The 20,333-nt window shown below is 44.1% G+C and overlaps 1 protein-coding gene across 6 annotated transcripts in view; it reads right to left on the reverse strand.

Moving 5' to 3' along the window:
• The window catches only part of nf2a (NF2, moesin-ezrin-radixin like (MERLIN) tumor suppressor a), a 173,244-nt gene that overhangs the window by 36,913 nt on the left and 115,998 nt on the right, over window positions 1-20,333 (reverse strand). For 4 of the 6 annotated variants that reach the window (XM_085961733.1, XM_085961732.1, XM_085961730.1 and 1 more), the window contains 6 exons: window positions 18,148-18,261; window positions 9,328-9,450; window positions 8,971-9,188; window positions 7,339-7,444; window positions 4,210-4,335; window positions 3,976-4,103 (listed from right to left, as the gene is read on the reverse strand). In XM_085961733.1, coding sequence (XP_085817859.1) covers window positions 3,976-4,103; window positions 4,210-4,335; window positions 7,339-7,444; window positions 8,971-9,188; window positions 9,328-9,450; window positions 18,148-18,261 — 815 coding nt within the window. The remainder of the gene's footprint in view (window positions 1-3,975; window positions 4,104-4,209; window positions 4,336-7,338; window positions 7,445-8,970; window positions 9,189-9,327; window positions 9,451-18,147; window positions 18,262-20,333) is intronic. The other 2 variants (XM_085961735.1, XM_085961736.1) reach the window with 1 other exon arrangement.

Here is a 20,333-nt window from a genome sequence, read left to right on the forward strand (position 1 = left end):
GGGATTAGAAAGTTCAGTTAGGAAGAAGATATTAACCACAAATTCTGCTTAAAAATTCAGATATAAACTTTATTGACAATTTCTACACAGGAAGTTAAACTCTACAAAATATATAGTGTATCCTTCTCTAAAGAATTCAATTAATGTAGGGTCACTCCAACAGCTGGCAATCCAGCACTCTTTTCCTCTGCTAGTTAGATAGCCAAGGCAAACAGGGCCAAGGAAAAGAAACTGCATTCTAAATCCCAGAAATTCCCAACACATATAATTCAGACCCCATTCCAACATAGAACAGTTATGGAACCCTTCATCATCTCCTCACCAACTGAACAGCTACCTCAATGGCCACATTTCACTGTCAGGAAACAGCTGGAATGTCTATCCAATGTGTTTAATCATTCGTATATTCATAACTGTTCCAATGCTATTTTCAGTTTTATGGCCCTGGAATATAATGGTGTGTGAAATGCCATGCGATTCAATCACATATAATCTTGTAAATACTAATGAAAGCCTTTAATAAAAACAAAAAAAAACAAAACAGAGCATAGAATGCTGCTCGTATTTGTACTGTCAAATTCAGGTCCAACTTAACTTAACTGGACAAATTCAGTTGCTTTTACAAAACTGAAAGCTCAGTTAATAGAAATTTTTGATAAAAAACAAAAGATTACTTAAATTTAAAAAATCTGTATGGACAAGGACTTTAACTGTAAGTAGTTAGATCGAGTTACTTCAAGTTCACAGCACTGAAACAGGCAATTTGGCCCAAGTGGTCTATTCTGCCGTTTATGCTCCACATGAGCCTCCTCCCACCATACTTCATCTAACCCAATCAGCATATCCTTCTATTCCTTTTTCCCTCATGTGTTTACCTAGCTTCCCCTTAAATCCATCAATGACATTTGCCTCAACTACTCCTTGTGGTAGCACGTTCCACATTCTTACCACTATTTAGGAAGTTTCTCCTGAATTCCCTATTGGATTTATTAGTGGCTGTCTTATATTTATGACCACTAGTTTTGGACTTCCCCAAATGGAAACATTTTCTCTACATCTACCCTATCAACCCCTTTCATTATCTTAAAGACCACTATCAGGTCACCCCTCACCATTCTCTTTTCAAGAGAAAAGGGCCCCAGCCTGTTCAGTCTTTCCTGATAAGTATATCCTCTCAGTTCTGGTATCATCCTTGTGAATCTACTTTGCACTTTCTCTAATGCCTTTATATCATTTTTATAATATGGAGACTAGAACTGTCCACAGTACTCCAAGTGTGATCTAACCAAGGTTCGATACAAGTTTAACATAACTTCTCTACTTAATAATTCTATCCCCCTATAAATGAACCCCAGTGCTTGGTTTGCTTTTTTTTTTTTTTAAATGGCCTTATTAACCTGCGTCATTACTTTGAATGATTTGTGTATCTGTACCCATAGATCCCATTTCTCCTCTACCCCATTTAGACTCTTGCTAACCAAGCAGTATGTGGCCTCCTTATTTTTCCTACCAAAATGCACTTATCTACATTGAAATTAATTTGCCAATTACATGCCCATTCTGCAAGCTTATTAATGTCTTCCTGTATTTTGTTGCATGCCTCCTTTGTATTAACTACACCTCCCAATTTGTTGTCGTCCACAAATTTTGAAATTGTACTTCTGATTCCCGTGTCCAAATCTTTAATGTAAATTGTGAACAGCAGTGATCCCAGCACCAATCAATGTAGAACACCACTTCCCACCTTTTGCCAGTCTGAGTAGCTACCCTTAACCCCATCTCTCTGTTTTCATTACTATCATGAGTGTACTATGCGGTAACTTATCAAAGGCCTTTTGAAAATCCAAATATATTACATCTACTGAATTACCCTTCTCTACTCTTTCTGTTACTTCTTCAAAGAATTCTATAGGGTTGGTCAAGCATGACCTTCCCTTTTGAAATCTGTACTGACTACTCTTTATTATATTTCTAGATGCTTTTCTATTACATTTTTGAGTATAGATTCCATTATCTTTCCTACCACTAACGTTAAGCTAATTGGTCTATAGTTCCCTGGACTTGTTCTATCTCCCTTTTTAAATATAGGAATCACATTAGCTGTCTGCTAGTCCTCTGGCATTATTCCCTTTTCTAATTGTTATTATATATATGTAATAGTGCCTCTGCTATTTCTTTCCAAACTTCTTTTAACATGCGCGGAAGCAATCCATCCAGACCAGGGGTATTATCCTCTCTAACTTTGATTAATTTATCAATTATCTCCCCCTTTCTATCTTAAATGTCTTTATACCTTTTTGATCTCTTCTAATGTCATTCCCACCTTGTTAGTCTCCCTGGTAAATACTGAAGTACAGCAACTATTCAATATTTCTGCCATTTTGCTGTCATTACCTGCAAGTATATATTGTGCATCCTTTAGTGGCCCTATCCCTACCTTTGTTACCTCTAGACTAGTGTATTCCAACACACTCCTGGCTGGCCTCCCACATTATACCCTACGTAAATTTTGAGGTCATCCAAAACTCTCCAAACATGTCCTAGCTCGCACCAAGTCCCGTTCACCCATCACCCCTGTGCTCTCTGACCTATATTGGCTCCCAGTTAAGCAATGCTCGATTTTAAAATTCTCATCCTTGTTTACAAATCACTCCATGGCCTCGCCCCACCACCCCCCCCTCCACCCACCCCACCACCACCCCCCACCCCACCGTACTCCCCCCTTCCCCCACCCCCACCCCCACCAAGGTATCTGCGCTCCTCTAATTCTGGCCTTTTGAGCATTCCTGATTTTAATCGCTCAACCATTGGTGGCCGTGCCTTCAGCTGCAAAGGCCCTAAACTCTGGAATTCCCTCCCTAAACCTCTCCACCGCTCTTTCCTCCTTTAAGACGCTCCTTAAAACCTACCTCTTTGACCAAACTTTTGGTCATCAGCCCTAATTTCTCCTTATGTAGCTTGGTATCAAATTTTGTTTTATAACCCTCCTGGGAAGCACCTTGGGATGTTTTACTACATTAAAAGGCACTATATAAGTACAAGTTGCTGTTGTTTTAAATATTTTCCACTGCTGTTCTATCTCTTTGTCTGTCAACATTTTTTTTCCAGTTTATCTTCCTTATTTCCAGTCTCATCCCCTCAAAATTAACTTTTTTCCAATCTATTACTTTGATCTTTGTGTTACTTATGCCTTGCGCAATCATTATTTTAAACCTTATTATGTTATGATCACTATTGCCTCGATGTTCCCCTATGCTTACTTCTCTTATCTGCTCTGGTTCATTTCCCATTACTAGATCCAGTAGTGATTCCTCTTTTGTTGGGCTTTTTACATACTGGGAAAGAAAGGAGTCCTGAATACACTGTAAAAACTCCATTCACTTTTCCCATTTCCCTACCTCTTCTTGCCAGTTTATTTGAGGAGAATTGAAATTTCCCATGATTATTATTCTACGTCTTTTACTCATTGCATAGATTTACCTACATATTTCTTCCTCAGCTTCCCTTCCACTATTCGGCGGTCTGTAGATTACTCCTATTATCGCGATTAATCCCTTCTTATCCTTTGTCTCAATCCATTTGGATTCTGTTTCTATCGTAATGTTAGTTATGTCCCTTTTTCTACGTCGTTGTTCTTTTTTCCACTGCCATTGTGTTATATCTAATTAGTACAGATACCCCACCCCCTCTTCCTTCCCTATCCCTTCTAAATACGTTAAATCCTGCAATATTAAACTGCCAATCCTGTTCTTTATTAAGCCACATTTCAGTTATCTCTACTATTTCTGGCTTCTTGCTATGAATTATTGCCTCCAGTTACCCCCGTTTTGTTTCGGATGCTGTGTACACTGCTGTTTTCTTTTTTAAAACACCATTTTCTTTTTTAAATTCTCATGTTTGATACCTAATGCAATCAATACAACTCAAATTAAAGGATTTGTGCCAACATCTATTCAAGAAAAAGGGAAAACTCACTTCTCCTTTTCTATCTCCATAGAAAGCCGTTTCATGTCAGTGTCCTTGAAATCAAAAGTGAAGCTATCAGTCGCAAAGTTAAGACTTGGGATTTCTGTTGGCATGGAAGTTGTGTTTGAACTCAAAGGCTGCAAAAGAATTATAAATAAAAACGTAGTGAAATACAAGTAAAGTCATTTTTATTCTGTTCAGTACTTTAGCAAATCTTATAGGGTGAGAAATTGATGTCCTTACCGGCACCTGGTAGTGCCAGCGATGCATGAAAAAATGGCGGCGGCCGCTCTTGCACCAGCTGGAGGTGGTCCTGCGGCGGCCGCCATATTGGTCGCCCCCTTTGCGCTGCCCATAACCGGCAGCGCCCTGAAAAGAAAAATGGCGGCGTGGTGACGCCAGTCGGCGTGCTACACCAACTTAACATCCCCTACGCGAACTTCGACTCTAGCGCTCAAGTCAGCGCTGGGTCCTAAGGACGCCAGGTTAACCTGGCGTGCAAGCAGGCTGACAGACACTGACAGGAACAATATCTGCAGCTGTTAAAGGGACACACACATCAATCGGTTAAGTTTGAATGGAAGGGTTTGGACTGGATTTTTTTTTTTAAGTGATGGCTTGCTGAAATATAAGGGGAAAGGTTTTTTTTTTTTTAAATAAGTGTTTTGGGAGTGCAACTGGATGCTTGCAAGGGCTTGGATGGTAAGTGAACACCTTTGCGAAGACAGAACATGCTGCGAATACTTAGCAGGTCATGCAACATCCATGGAGTTCACGTCTCAGGTTGACATGCTGACCGACCAACTGAGTATTTGCAGAATGTTATGCTGTCATTTCACATTTACAGCATCTGCATGCATGGGAAGAGGAAGACGCAGATGCTGAAGAGAAGCAATCAGACTGAAGGATGCATCCCAGACAGCCCCTTTGTGGCCAGCATATCTGGGATGGAATCATCCACCTGCGGTCCCACTGGTTGCGCAGGATGCATTTCTTGGGTGTGTGAAATGAGGAAGGCACATGGATGGAGTTGTGCTGATGGGAGGGCAGGAAGCCTAGAGGTGCATGCCAGAAGGAAGATAATGTATGAGAATACTCGCATCTTGTATCCTTTCAGCCCCGCTGCTGGCCAAGGGCTCAGCCATGCCCTTGCCAAGAATGGTCTGGCCCCTGTGAGTAGAGGGCCAGTCATAGAGTCATAGAGTAATACAGCACGGATAGAGGCCCTTCGGCCCATCGTGTCCGCGCCGGCCATCAAGCCCTGTCTAATCTAATCCCATATTCCAGCATTTGGCCCGTAGCCTTGTATGCTATGGCATTTCAAGTGCACATCCAAATGCTTCTTAAATGTTGTGAGGGTTTCTGCCTCCACAACCCTTTCAGGCAGTGAGTTCCAGACTCCAACCACCCTCTGGGTGAAAAAGTTCTTTCTCAAATCCCCTCTAAACCTCCCACCCTTTACCTTGAATCTATGCCCCCTAGTTATTGACCCCTCTACTAAGGGAAAAAGCTCCTCAGCATCCATCCTATCTATGCCCCTCATAATTTTGTACACTTCAATCATGTCCCCCCTCAGCCTCCTCTGCTCCAAGGAAAACAAACCCAATCTGCCCAGTCTCTCTTCATAGCTGAAGCGCTCCAGCCCTGGTAACATCCTGGTGAACCTCCTCTGCACCCTCTCTAACGCGATCACATCCTTCCTGTAATGTGGCGACCAGAACTGCACACAGTATTCCAGCTGTGGCCTAACCAGTGTTTTATACAGCTCCATCATAACCTCCTTGCTCTTATATTCAATGCCTCGGCTAATGAAGGCAAGTATCCCATATGCCTTTTTTACCACCTTATCCACCTGTTCCGCCGCCTTCAGGGATCTGTGTACTTGCACACCCAGATCCCTCTGACCCTCCGTCTTGCAGTGTTGACCCCCTGTACAAAGCTGGAGTGCTGCATGCGGGACCCTGGGTGCCCCTTCCCTGGCCTGCTGAGCCATTTGTGATAGTGCTGAGGCAGTTTCCCATTTGTTGAGTTTAGGAAGGTAATTCAGCTTTAAGTGATGAATATTGACATTTGGAACTTCTTTTAAATATTGATTATTTGTTAAAAGACAGAAAGGGCTGAAAAATGTATTGAATCAACGCATTTTATTTTCCCTTGCTTCAATGTGCATGGCCCTTTAAATCTCAGAGCTCCTCACTGCCCACAATGCATTGTGAGCTTCACGGCCTCTCACACAGATGCTAGGAGAAGCAGCAACGCCGCACCAGCACAACAAATTGGTCCCGGATCCCTCGTGCAATGCCACCAGGATGGCGTTGCACCCAAGGTTAGCACTGCGCCACCTACCACCATGCCCCCCACACCAATTTACCTCATTTAGCGCCATTACGGGCGGCCGTTAGCGGCAGTTGGCGAGGACACCGACTACTTTCCGGGCGCGAACAAATTTTTTCCCCATAATGTTTTACAGTGTAATACATTTACAGGACTAATGAAACAGTTGGCATGTTTGATACGGCAAGAATCGACTTATTGAAGCAGACAGTATTGGTAGAGTTCTGCTCTTGTTATACTGCCGCACCACTTAAAAGCAGTAACTAATCCAAGAATGTTATGAGCCAGCAGCACTGAGTTATCCTGAAGTCTCTACACTGCTCTGAAATCAAGGAAAAACAGAGCTGCACTGACTGTAATTTGAATGCCGGTGAAATTTTAATGTTAGTTTTTTAATGTGACTTTTTTAAGAATCAGAGGGTTGCTGGGAACTTTTAAATTTAAAATTAAAGCTTAACAAGTTGGCTTTGTACAATATACTACAACCAGTGCGAAGTTCCAGTGGCACCTAAAAATAAAAGATTTTCATTTAGCGCCTATCATGACCTTTGGATGTCCCAAATCGCTTTACAGCCAATGAAGTATTTTTAAAGTGTAGTTACTATTGTAATGTAGGAAACGTGGCAGCCAATTTGCGTACAACTAGGTCCCACAAACAGCAATGAGATTATGACTAGATAATCTGTTTTTAGTGATGTTGGATAAATATGGCCAGGACACTGGGGAGAACTCCCCTGCTCTTCTTCGAAATAGTGCCATGGGATCTTTTACTTCCACCTGAGGAAGCGAAGGTTTAACGTCTCATTCAAAATACGACACCTCCGACAATGCTGCATGCCCTCAGTACTGCACTTGTGTGTCAGCCTAGATTTTGTCTCTGGAGTGGGACTTGAACCCACAACCTTTCTAGCTCAGAGGCAAGATACTGGTTTCATTTTAGTTACACTGTAGGTTTTGTGGCAATGCAAAAAGTCTGATACAATTACCCAAATGGAGTTAAAAGTTATACATCTACGTATTAAATGGTAAAGAGAGTACTGTGTATGACGACTTGCTGGTGATCTCAATAAGTTTTTGCTTGGCTTTTCGTTCAGACTCTCGTGCATCCTGCAAATCTTGTTTCAATTGCTCAGCCTCTTTTGCACTGTATCAAAAGCAAAGTAAAAGGCTTGAGATAAGCTATTCTTCAAATAATATAATGTATCTTCATTTAGACATGCAACAGTATAATATATCTGGTATAAATAAATTAAAAATAGAAAATATTATAAAGAGAATTTGAAGGCAAGATAAATATAAAAAATAATAAAACACCGAATACGCAAACCCGGATTTAAACATTTTCAAAATGCATCAGTATAACTCTACAGATCTTGTGTAAAGATATCCTTACAGTTCACATGATCCTTCAACTAGTAGGATAAGCAGTCTAATCTACAGATTTCTTCACGACAAATTTCAAATCCAATATATAATTGGCTAAAAGATGATGATGTTGCAAGTAAACAAGAAAATGACGCCGATATTTTCAGGAAGGCAGGGAGGGCGCAAGTCAGGCTGAAAATGGGCGAAGAACCTGGCAAGGCCAAGGACGCGGAGGTCCTGCCAAACTCTGGCCAGCTGGTGGGAGGGAACACCAGCGGCACGAGGCCGCAGCCTGGGTGACGGTCCACAGAAATCGTGAGGTCAGAGTGGGTCACGATCGGGAATAGGGAGGTCGAGAATCAGGAGGGGAGAGGCTGGCGATCGTGAGGAGGCAGAGGCCCGCATTCAGGGTGGGTGGGGGGGGGGGGGGGGGGGGGAGGGGCCGATGATCGGGAGGGGGAGGGGGGAAGAATCCGAAGGCTTCCTTGTGGGAGAAGCACTCCTGCTCCTCCTGGACTACAAGGAGTGCTGAAAGAGGCACTTACCTTGTGGTGCCAGAAACTCCCACCTCCCTTTCACTGCCGAGTTTCCCGATGCCTGGGAAAGCCGTGCAGCAACAGTACATTTTAAATCGGGCTCCCAATTGCATTATGGGTGGCCGATTTAAATATGTTAATGAGTGCCCCGACTCTCTATGGTGGGATACTCAGACACCACGACATCCGCTGCTGTAAAAAAGGTGGCGGGCTCGTGCATTGCATGTTGGGGTCGCGCTCCCCATATTTAACGCTTTAACCACCCTCCCACATCCCCGACCCTCTCCTGCCCGTAGTGGGGAGAGTTAATATTGAGGTCAATGTCTTGTTTTGGATATCAGCTAATCAAATTCATCCCACTATGAAAGGCGGTACTGAGACTCAAACCCACAAACACACAAATAAGAAGTGGGTGACACAACCACAAGGCTACCAGAAAATATTTATATTAGGTTTTCTCTCCTTAAGTGCATCTCGAAGAGCCAAGAGGGCTGAAAAACACACTGCAGCCTTTTTCATATCTATTGAAATCTCCAATTCATAAGACTAGGCTCATGTCGACAGAGTGAGATACTAAGGACTGACAGTTTTCTTCCCTTTGTGGGCTAACCATTTAGCTTCTAGCATCACAACCAGTGAAACAAATCAATTAGATTAGTAAACAGGTTAGGAGTGTTGGCCCTTCGTTCAGGTTACAGAATTTGACAGTCAACAATGTGTACTGTTGCTGAATAGATTTTTGCTATCATATAAAGACTGAAATGTTTACCGTCTCTCAGATTCTTCGGCCATTTTAAGCGCTAACACCTCTGCCTCCAGCACTTTCTGCTCCATCAGTCTTTTTTCTTCCTCTGTTCTTAAAGCTGTGACTTTCAATCTGTGCATCTCTTGCTCAGCCTCTGCTGCCTTCTGGGCCAATAATTTGGCCTCCTCTTCTGCAATCTGGGCTTTTTCTGCCAGTAAGTCTGCAGTCTCTTCAGATCTCAGCTAGAGACAGACAAATTCTCAGGTTTAACTGCAGGTTGCTTACTCAGAATTCAAAACATAGAAGGCATTTTATAGACATTAGCAACACTTTTACAAGACACAGAATCATAGAATAGCACAGAATAATAATGTTGATTACTAAAGCCTCATTTGCCAGCTGTGCCTCATCCTGAAGCTGTAATAATCGGTGCTCCAGTTCATCCCTCGCTCTTTCTGCATCTTCCCTGAGCTGTTTCTCTCGTGCAAGCCGTTGACGTTCCATCTACCAAATGGTAAGGAAAAGCAGTGTTTAATCGATCAAGATCCATAATGGGCAAGTTCAGCATAGCAATAACTTTTTTATTCTTTGAGGAAAAAGAAAAAAATATGTTCTATTAGTTCTTTTTAATCATGTTCAAGTTTGAGTAAAATATATGTTTAATCACATAGTTTTCTGTTTAGCTACAAATACATAAAAGGACATTAATAATATTGACTACCTTACATTTATAGCAAATTAAAATGGAACATAAACTAACAAAACAAGAGCTTTTAAAACAACGGTTAAGAAAATACTGAACTGTATTTAGATAAAGTCAGAATAAACCTGTAAGAATAGCTGGTAGGTTTGCAGAACCATCAGATGATCAGCATACCTACACCTCCTTATTGTATATATACACTTAAGTCAGAAGAAACACTACTTCACCCAGCTTATGACACTTATCGATCACAATATTTAAGTAATACTGAGGCAGCTGTATATAGGAATAATAAGCAAGATTAAAACATTATAAATATTACATTATATTCAGCATAAACCAACACGTGACAGTACATCCGACAGTAATCTCAACTTGAATGAAATATTTAATTTATGCAACTGAAGGGGTTAAAAGTTAGATTAACGGCTTAACTGACTAGCTGGCTGATGTAATAAAGGAGAAGTCTGGCAGAAGAAAGAAAGTTGGAAAAAGCATATTACACGATGAATGGGGGAGTGAAAGAAGGCAAGGAGGCCATACATTGAACAATGGGCCGCCAATGTGATTTGCGAAGATGTGGTTAAGTGTACGAAATTGGATAAGAGCTAAAGAGTAGAACAATAGCAGATGTGGAAACAGGGCAAATGAGATAAACAAGGGGGGCAATTTTGCCAGCCCTGGGCAGGTGGGCATGGAGACGGGACTGCCAGGAAAATGGCAGAATTTGGGGGCAGATGCCATCTTGCCGGGAGGCGGGTAGCCGTCCCGCGCCGGGTCCCGTCTCCTTGGAGGCGGGAAGGGATTAAAGCCAATTAACTGCCTGTTAACAGGTAGAAAATAGGATTATCCCCTTTTGGCCCTCACAAGAGCGGGCTTCCCGAAGGCTCTGAAATCCGCCAGGTCAGCGAGGCGAGTAGTGGGTCTGCGGGGGTCGGAGGGATCCAAAAGTGTGCTGTGGAGGTGAGTGGTGGGTGCAAGTGTGGAGAGGTGATTATCTGAGGTAAGTGGCAAGTGTTAGAAAAAGTGTACTTACCTTTGTTTCTTCCTACAGGTTTCAGTCGGTGGGTATGCGGAGAGTCTCACACCTCCGCGGTAGAGATGACAGGTGGCCGTTGCATTCTCCAATGCAACAACCATCTCATTTCTGCAAAAGAAAGAGGTTTGATGAGGTCTTTCAAGACCTCATCAAACTACAGAGAATGTCACTGTTTGACAGCTTCACAGCTGGGTGGGTCAATCAAGGGAAAATAGCGTGGGTTGGCCAGAAGTTGATGGAGGCGGGACTGAAACCCGACAAGTGGGAGTCCCACCTCCAAAAGCTCCCCATTGGTAAAATCACTCCCAAGATGTGTTTTGTGGAGATGTGATTACGTGTACGTGACTTGGACAATTAATTGGCCAAGTCCCGAAGATGTGAAGGAAACAAGATGTAAGATTGTATATAAACCAACTGCTCGAATGTAAAAATTAGACTCCCGTCTCAGCTCAGACAGAGAGGGCCTCTTCCTGCTCGTGCTTGAATAAAGATCACTTGAAACCAGTACACGCTCGTCTCCATCTGCTTTGGGGCAGAGAGAAATCCCACAACACATTTTACAACATCAGCAGATGTACATAGGTCACGTTAACAAAACAATGCTTTGATATTCTTTGTATCAGTATTATTTAGGGGGTAATAGAACTAAATAAATATGCAAGACAGCACTGCATTGAATAGCAGTTTATGTATAGGCACAAATGATTCATGTCTTATTCATGATGTCTAAGTGTTATGTTTACTGAATCACCTAGATTGGAAAACTTATTTTAAAATAATGCTTCTATAATTTTTCAAATGTAATTTCTATGTGGTGAAGGCCAACACTGTACTGATTTAACTGTTGCACAATAACCAAGCAATCTATAAAGATTTAAGCTGTCATTTAAAATTATTTTATACACTGAAAATGCATATTTTATAGTCAAACATTTAAATCTTTAAAAATGTGTGCTTTCAATGAGAAAACTTAAGTATTTGGGTTATTTTACCTTCATCTCTTCAGTGTCAAAATTAAGATAAAACAGCAATTTGTCCATTTGATTCCAGAACGACTTTGTTAAAGTTAATTGATTTTAAAAAGCATAGTCTGTGACTTCTGATGCACTCAGACTGAAGGTTTGTAGGAGGCTTCATAGGCTATCTGCAACTTGAGTTCTGCCCTGTCCTCCCCCCACCCTTAGAATTGATTAAATCACCAAACATGGATTGTACTCAATGTAGATCCAAGCAAAAATATAGGTAATGTAAGCACAATTCATCCCCAAAGAATAAGCACAAAAACTGCTAGCAAAAAACTCCACAATATCACACAACAATCTGGTCATTGAATTATTCTAGTTTCTGGCAGGAATGAAAATGAGTGAATAACTGCCATTACCACCATTAACAACTATTAAAGGACCCTCCTGATCACCGCCACTCCCAGCACCACCCCCTGGCCCCAGATCCCCGACCGCCAAGCTCTCCCACCCTGACCCCCAATCTCCCACCTCCCCCGACCCCTAGATCCCCAGCCCTGACCCCCCAGCTACCGATCTCCCTTGCACCTGGACCCCGATCCAATGAGCCACTGCTTACTGACGCTAACCCCACCTCCGACAGCCCCACTGAGGCCTGTGTTCCCTCCCCACCAAGACTATTATTTACTTGTGGATCAATGAGGCGCAAGCAGCGGCCCAAATCTTCCACTTTTCAATTTATTGGTCTCCTCCTATGCGAATGAGGTCCGAGGCCTCACCATTCATGCGCTGTGTAAGTCCCGAATTTCTAGGCTAGAGGAAGTGGAAGCTGATCATAGGCAACAGCGATTGCTCATTTCTATCCTTAGCAATACTGAGCATGCAGCGCACAGTTAGAATTTTGTCAAAGTTCTCTGGATGATACTGTAGGGGCTAAGCATCTGACATGTTGCTTTAGCACTCCAGTTGTCTGCTCAGTAAAGGACCTAGTTTACCCATGTGCCTCATTATGTCTGGTCTCTGTTTGAGTACAAAGGTTTATTAGGTATAGGTGCACTGCCTATACCTAATCTCCCATGGCCTATATCTCAGAGGAGCCAACCTTCCTTCTCTTTCAAAGAACTGTATGTTTGATTACCTAAGAATGAAACTTCATGCATACTCTTCAAGAAGCATGTATTCACATACATTGGGCTAGAAATTCGTTATAGCCAAGGAATGGGAGGTGTAGAAAAGTTGGAGAATTAGCGCCAGGGCAAATGCATTAAACTGCATGCAAAATTTGTGCTCACTGCTCAATATAATAATTGGAGTCCTAAATCAAGTCATGATTGCCAGAGACTATTTTCACTACTTAAAGGGGAGGTTCATTGATGCTGCAGCACCTCATTCTCTGCAATGCTGGCTGAGCAGAAGCAGAAGCTGAAGCTCCAGGTCCCAGGGAGAGAGCCCGCAGATTCACCGATGAAGCATTGGAGGCATTGGTTTTCGCTGTGGAGAGACGGAGGGTGGTGTTCTACCCGGCAAGTGGCACGAGGCCCTTGCCACAAGTCTACCGCACCACATGGAGGGAGGTAGCGCAGCCCGTTATCGGCAGCACTGTGGTCCCCAGGACCCACACACAGTGCAGGAAGAAATTTAACGACCTCACTCGGGTGGTCAGGGTGAGTGAATGTTTCAACAAATGCTACATACCACCATCTGAACCACAATCTTCACACACTGCCCAAAGCACCACACCCCCAGCACTCACCCACCAACAATCTCTACCTACCAACACTCACACCAACATCTCACAACTTGCACACAATGACAGCTATTCAACTATGGAAGGCACATTACCCAAACCCATTGCTCCACACTCACTTGCACATTTTCCTTTCTCTTACAGGTCAAGGTGGCTCACAATGGGAAGGAGCAGGAGCGCACAGGCAGGGGACAAGCCGACACACAACCACTGACTGAGCTGGAGAATCGAGTGCTGCAGATCATTGGGCACCAGGTGGTGGGCACCGTGGCCATCGGCGATGTTGACCCCCTTGGGGGCAACAACGGTCTGTTCATCCCTCCTCCTTCTTCTCACATCCCACTCCCCCCTCACCCCACAAGCGTTTCACATTTTCCAGCTAATCATGCTGGATGCATGCATTTCTCCCTTCCTGCCCCCTCCCTTCACCTTAACCCGACTCTTGTGCCTTTTATGTTTTCAGATAATCAGCAAGCACCTGAGCAGCCTGTCCCTGAGGGCACTGTAGAGAGCGAGGTGGGAGAAGTGGGGGAGGAAGAACACACCACGTCACTGCATCTCTCACCCGCAGACACCAGCTCCGGTACTGGCACATACGTTCTTTAGAGGCTAGTATAGTGGTGGGATCTGCACAGGGTGAGGCACCGGGGACGCGTGGGCTGCAGCAAGGCCAGGGGGAATGGATAGCATGGGGGCCAGCTCCCCAGAGGGTGAGTTCTGCTGCACAGGACTCAGATGAGGACCTCGATGGGGAGGCCTTTAGATGAAGGGTGATGGGCATGCACACGAAGATGACAGGTGCAATGGCAAGGGTGCCGAGAGCCTCTTGGCAATGGTAAAGAACGTGGAGGAGTCCACCTCCAATATTGCACAAGGCTCTGCGCACACCATGGAGCCCATTATTTCCAGTCTGCAAAGGATGGTAGATTCCCAGAGAGACCGTGGTGACCCAGACCTGATGCTACGTGTGATGGGCGATCGGGCAGATTCCATTGCAGCACAGGTGGAAGCGACACAATGTCTTGTGCTGTAATGCAGTCTATGCTTGGTGGCATCCAATCTCAGACTGCTCTCATGCAGTCTCAGCTTGATTCCATGCAAGCTCTGACTGCTGCCATCGTGGCTGGGTCTACCACTGTCGGCCGGGGCTTTCACGGTGTCGCAGCAGCCCAGCAATCTGTGGTCCAACAGATTGCTAGGGATGCTGAGGTGCTGTTCCGGGGGAGTGGCAGTGGGTCAGTGGAGCAGGAATCTGCTGTCCTCTCTCAGGATGACAGTATTCCTGCTCCCACCAGTGGCGCTCCGCCATTGCCCTCGTCACTGCCCGTCATCCAGCCAGCCCAGACTGCTGCCACCCATGCTGAGGTGATGCAGTCTACAGCCGGGCCTTGCAGGTCCAGAGCTGGTCGAGGGCATACTGCAAGGCCATGTGAAGTCTCCCGCATGGACACTCAGCAGCCTTCCATCAGCTGTGCTGCAGTCACTGGGCCAACACTTCGTAGGAGCACTAGAGTAGGCAAAGGCACAGTAACAACAGGCACTAAGGGATTGCACAAGGGTGAATGGTTAATATTTTGGTGTAAATATGTGTTCACTGATTTTTGATAAATTTATTAATTCACTTACCATTCTTTTGTGGTTTCTGTCATTTCAGTTTTGTGGTGTGATACAGCCTGCGAGAGGGATGGAATGATGGGGATGTGGTGAGCAATGGGGATCTGGGCTTTACGTCATCCTTGTGTGAGGCTGGAGACCTGTTTGGAGGAGGTGGCAGAGTTCTGTGACCACCTCCTTGGTGAGGCAGAGCCATCTAATACACTGCTCCTCGCTTAACTGAAGGTAGGAAAAGTGCTCTCGGAATACCCTCGGAGGGTAAGGCCTCCTGGTGAGAGCCCTGATGTCCCTCCTCATCTCTCTGCGCACATGTTCTCGTATTTCTCGCTGCCTACGCTCCCTCCGCCATCGATCCTGGAGGGCGAGGTCGACTGCAGGTACAGCCCCCATTAATGTTACCAAGCGTAGCAGTTTGAATCTTTGAAGAATAAATGTAGCTACTTTTTAGTTGCCAGAAGACTCCTGATACAAAAGTACCTTTAAATTACTGAATGAAACTGTTGCAGTGGGTGAAACTGACAAGAAACCACTGAACAATAGCAAAATACTGCGGATGTTGGAAATCTGAAATAACAGCAGAAAATGCTGGAAACACTCAGCAGGTCAAACTGCACTAACCTGACAGCTGCGAGTGATTACTGATGATCCCTTTAAATAAAATCCCTGGTGCCGGCTTCTTGGCGATGCACGCCAGCTCTCCCTGTCGGTCTTTACTCCAGGCGCTGAGGTAGGTGGCGACAATCAATTTAGCAAATTGGGCAGTCAGTGAGTGTTGCACACTGACGTCACAATCTACCTGCCGTTGACGTTCCCGGTGATACCTCTTACCGGCCACGCTACAGGGGACCGGATTTGGCATGTGGCTCTGGATTCGCCTCGCCCCGGCAATACTGCTCTAGCACCTCATTAGTGCCATCTACTGATGCTAACGGGAGGTGCGAAGGGGACAAATTTTTCCCCCATTGTCTTTTGATTATTCTGTTCATACTATTTGCACATTGATAGAATAATAGCCCTTCCTATTTAAGTAAGTCATAGGATTGTTAAGCAGTAAGCTTCCTATGCCACTGTTGGTCCCAAGCCACCTTCTCCTCTTGCTACACTAAGAGACATGTGGCAGTGGTAAACACGCCATGGTGTACACTAAAATCACATCAAAAATAATTTTAAGCTGTTTAATGTCCTATGATAAAAAAGCTAGCAAACAAAATATTGCAGCCACAATAAAATGCTAGAATAATTTAAAAATTATTGGTGTCCTCAAGGAATGAAGGGAAGCGATTTAGTAACTTTAGACAGATTGGGGAAATGTGCAGACACATGGCCGATGCCATTCAATGCAGAGAAGTGTGAAGTGGTGTATTTTGGGAGGAAAAATGACGAGAGGCAGTATAAACTAAATGGTACAATTTTAAAGGGGGTGCAGGAAGAGAGAGGCCTGGAGATTCACATATACAAATCTTTGAAAGTGGCAGGACAAGTTGATAAAGCTGTTAAAAAAGCATACAGGATCCTTGGCTTTATAAATAGAGGCATAGAGTACAAAAGCAAGGAAGATATGCTAAACATAGAAACATAGAAGATAGGAGCAGGAGTAGGCCATTCGGCCCCTCGAGCCTGCTCCGCCATTCAATGAGATCATGGCTGATCATCCAAACTCAGTACCCTGTTCCTGCCTTCTCTCCATATCCCTTAATCCCTTTAGCCTTAAGAAATATATCCAACTCCTTCTTGGATACATTCAATGAATTGGCCTCAACTGCCTTCTTTGGTAGAGAATTCCACAAGTTCACCACTCTCTGGGTGAAAAAATTCCTCCTCATCTCTGTCCTAAATGGCCTACCCCTTTATAAAACACTGGTCAGACCTCAGCTGGAGTATTGTGTTCAATTCTGAGCACCATATTTAAGGAAGGATGTCAAGGCCTTAGAGAGGGTACAGTCGAGGTTTACTAGAATGGTATCGGGGATGAGGGCTTTCAGTTATCTGGAGAGACTAGAGAAGCTGTGATTGTTCTCCTTAGAGCAGAGAAGGGAGAGTATAAGAGGTGTTCAAAATTATAAGAGTAGATAGGGAGAAACCGTTTCCACTGGCAGTAGGGCCAGTAGCTAGAGGCACAGATGTAAAATGATTGGTAAAAAAGCCAAGGGGAGATGAGGAGAGTTTTTTTTATATGGGGAGTTGTTACGATCTGGAATGCACTGCCTGAAAGGGTGGTGGAAGCAGATTCAATAGTAACTTTCAAAAGGGAATTGGCTCGCTACTTAACAAGGAAAAATTTGCAGGGTTATCAGGAAAGAGCAGGAGAGTGTGACCAATTTGTAGCTCTTTCAGAGAGCCGACACAGGCACAAGAGGATGAATAGCCTTCTTCTGTGCTGTATGATTCTGTAACTAAACTGTTTAGCTTTGTTTGAATGTGGATAATGATGAAAATACTGCAATGCAGAGGGACATAGGAGTCTCACACATAACCTGTTAGACTCAATGAGGCAAGCGCAATTGTGCTTAGGGTAATAAATTATAAGAACCTGGGATGCTGCGCAAAGCCATGGAACTAAGAAATATATGGTAAAGATCCCTTGATTCTACCACAACAATATGCCTCAACTCAATCAACCCTTAATATACCAGTGCAAATTTTCCAATACACTAGACATTCTTATGGCCGCTCTGGGTGAGACTGACAACTTTTTGTCTACTTGTGCCAAAGTCATGCTGTGGGGTTCCATATTTATTAGCAACTGGTTTAAGAATTTTACGTTGGACTTTTACAGCCAACAGCAAAAGCAGACTTTCATCTGATCAGCTTGCACTGGCTTTGAATTCTGATCCCACTAGTTAAAAAAAAACAATTGCACCACCTAATACCTTTTACAGAAGAATTTTCAACACCAGTTGCATGAAACATTGCAAATAAATTGTATTATTATACCCATATCAGGCTGATGTCTAGCAACACAAACCAAGCTTGACAGGTCACAGAAGACCGATCAGATTACAGCGATGTTGCAGAAATTGCATGCCAGGCCAGACCAAACTGAAAATCCACCTTCTGCAGAGCTCTAGTTTTTTCTCTGAGCCTTTCAATATTACACATTACTATTTCTTTTAAACCAGTCTAATTTACCACCTACCTGTTTCCTAGCCTTCTCTTCCCTTGCCTGGGTTTTCATTTGTTGGACCTCCAAAGAGTCCACTCTTCGCCTTCGCATGAACAAGTCATGGTTTCCAATACAAAGCTGCAAAATCTAAAGTATTTGAGGAAGTGTTACTTTAAATCACCTCTGATTGTGAAAATTACCATCAAATCTTTGTTATTAAAGAATCTCTTAGTTGTTGCTCCAAAGGGTTTTTTCAGCATCAACTTAGAAATTTACATTCAGCAGTGATAAATAAGATCTAATATAAAAATACGTTGACATGACACCTCTTCTACCCATCACTCATACATTTCCCAATACAATAAATGTAGCTAATTCCCAGAATACTAAAATCTAAATAATGCATCTTTCAAAACTGAACAAAAGAGGAAAATTAATTGCCGTTGCATTTCCCATTATTATGAATAGGGTCTTCCATACATATAGAAATTAAATTACTCAAACTGAGCATAACCTCCCCAATATACACCAATCCCAGGAACAATAGGCAGTTCTTTCTGAATGTGAAGCAAATTCCTTCCCCAAGAAGGGCAATTAGATAAAGTTCGCCACAATTGTGGAAGCACATATCTCAGCCAGCAGATATTATTAAGGTGTGGAGATGCCGGAGTTGGACTGGGGTGGACAAATGTAAGAAGTCACACAACACCAGGTTATAGTCCAACAGCTTTATTTGAAGTCACAAGCTTTCGGAGCGCTGCTCCTTCGTCAGGTGAAGTGGAGAGATGCATAAAGACACAGCTTATATAGTCAGAGAATAATGTCAGATGTTTACAGGTAATCTTTCTAACTGCCATTTATCACACCTTGGCAGAGAGATAATCACAGCAATCAAAGGTGTGAATGGTGTCCAAACAGGTCAGTCAGGAAAACATTACATCAAAGAACAATAAGGTGGGGTCACAAGGGGTCAAATGTTGCAGATGCTGGGGTCTGTGTGAAAAACAAAAAAAGACAAAAAACATTTTTTTTTGCTGGAAATCACAGCAGGTCCGGCCGCATCGGTGTAGAGAGAACAAGCCAACGACGACTCGAGTCTGGATGACCCTACGTCAGGTGGGGTTACATGTAGCATCACGTGAACCCAAGATCCCAGTTCAGGCCGTCCTCATGGGTGCGGAACTTGGCTATCAGTTTCTGCCCGACGATTTTGCGTTGTCGTGTGTCTCGAAGGCCGCCTTGGAGAATGCTTACCCGAAGATCGGAGGCTGAATGTCCTTGACTGCTGAAGTGTTCCCCGACTGGGAGGGAACACTCCTGCCTGGCGATTGTTGTCCGTTGTCGCAGTGTCTGCATGGTCTCGCCGATGTACCATGCTCCGGGGCATCCTTTCCTGCAACGTATGAGGTAGACAACGTTGGCCGAGTCGCATGAGTATGTACCATGTACCTGGTGGGTGGTGTCCTCACGTGTGATGATGGTATCTGTGTTGATGATCTGGCATGTCTTGCAGAGGGTGCTGTGGCAGGGTTGTGTGGTGTCGTGGTCGCTGTTCTCCTGAAAGCTGGGTAATTTGCTGCGAACGATAGTCTGTTTGAGGTTAGGCAGCTGTTTGAAGGCGAGTAGTGGAGGCGTGGGGATGGCCTTAGCGAGGTGTTCGTCGTCATCGATGACATGTTGAAGGCTGCGAAGAACATGGCGTAGTTTCTCTGCTCTGGGGAAGTACTGGACGACGAAGGGTACTCTGTTGGTTGTGTCCCGTGTTTGTCTTCTGAGGAGGTCTATACGATTTTTCGCTGTGGCCCGTCGGAACTGTCGATCGAGGAGTCGAGCGTCATATCCCGTTCTTAGGAGGGCGTCTTTCAGCGTCTGTAGGTGTCCATCGCGTTCCTCCTCATCTGAGCAGATCCTGTGTATTCGCAGGGCTTGTCCATAGGGGATGGCTTCTTTAACATGGTTAGGGTGGAAGCTGGAGAAGTGGAGCATCGTGAGGTTGTCCGTGGGCTTGCGGTAGAGTGAAGTGCTGAGGTGTCCGTCTTTGATGGAGATTCGTGTGTCCAAGAATGAAACCGATTCTGAGGAGTAGTCCATGATGAGTTTGATGGTGGAATGGAACTTGTTGATGTTATCGTGTAGTCTTTTCAGTGATTCTTCGCCATGGGTCCATAGGAAGAAAATGTCGTCGATGTATCTGGTGTATAGCATTGGTTGGAGGTCCT

This window comes from Somniosus microcephalus, chromosome 19 (assembly GCF_052327205.1).
Source record: "Somniosus microcephalus isolate GS21.2 chromosome 19, FLI_Smic_1.0, whole genome shotgun sequence".
Taxonomy (NCBI): Eukaryota; Metazoa; Chordata; class Chondrichthyes; order Squaliformes; family Somniosidae; genus Somniosus; species Somniosus microcephalus.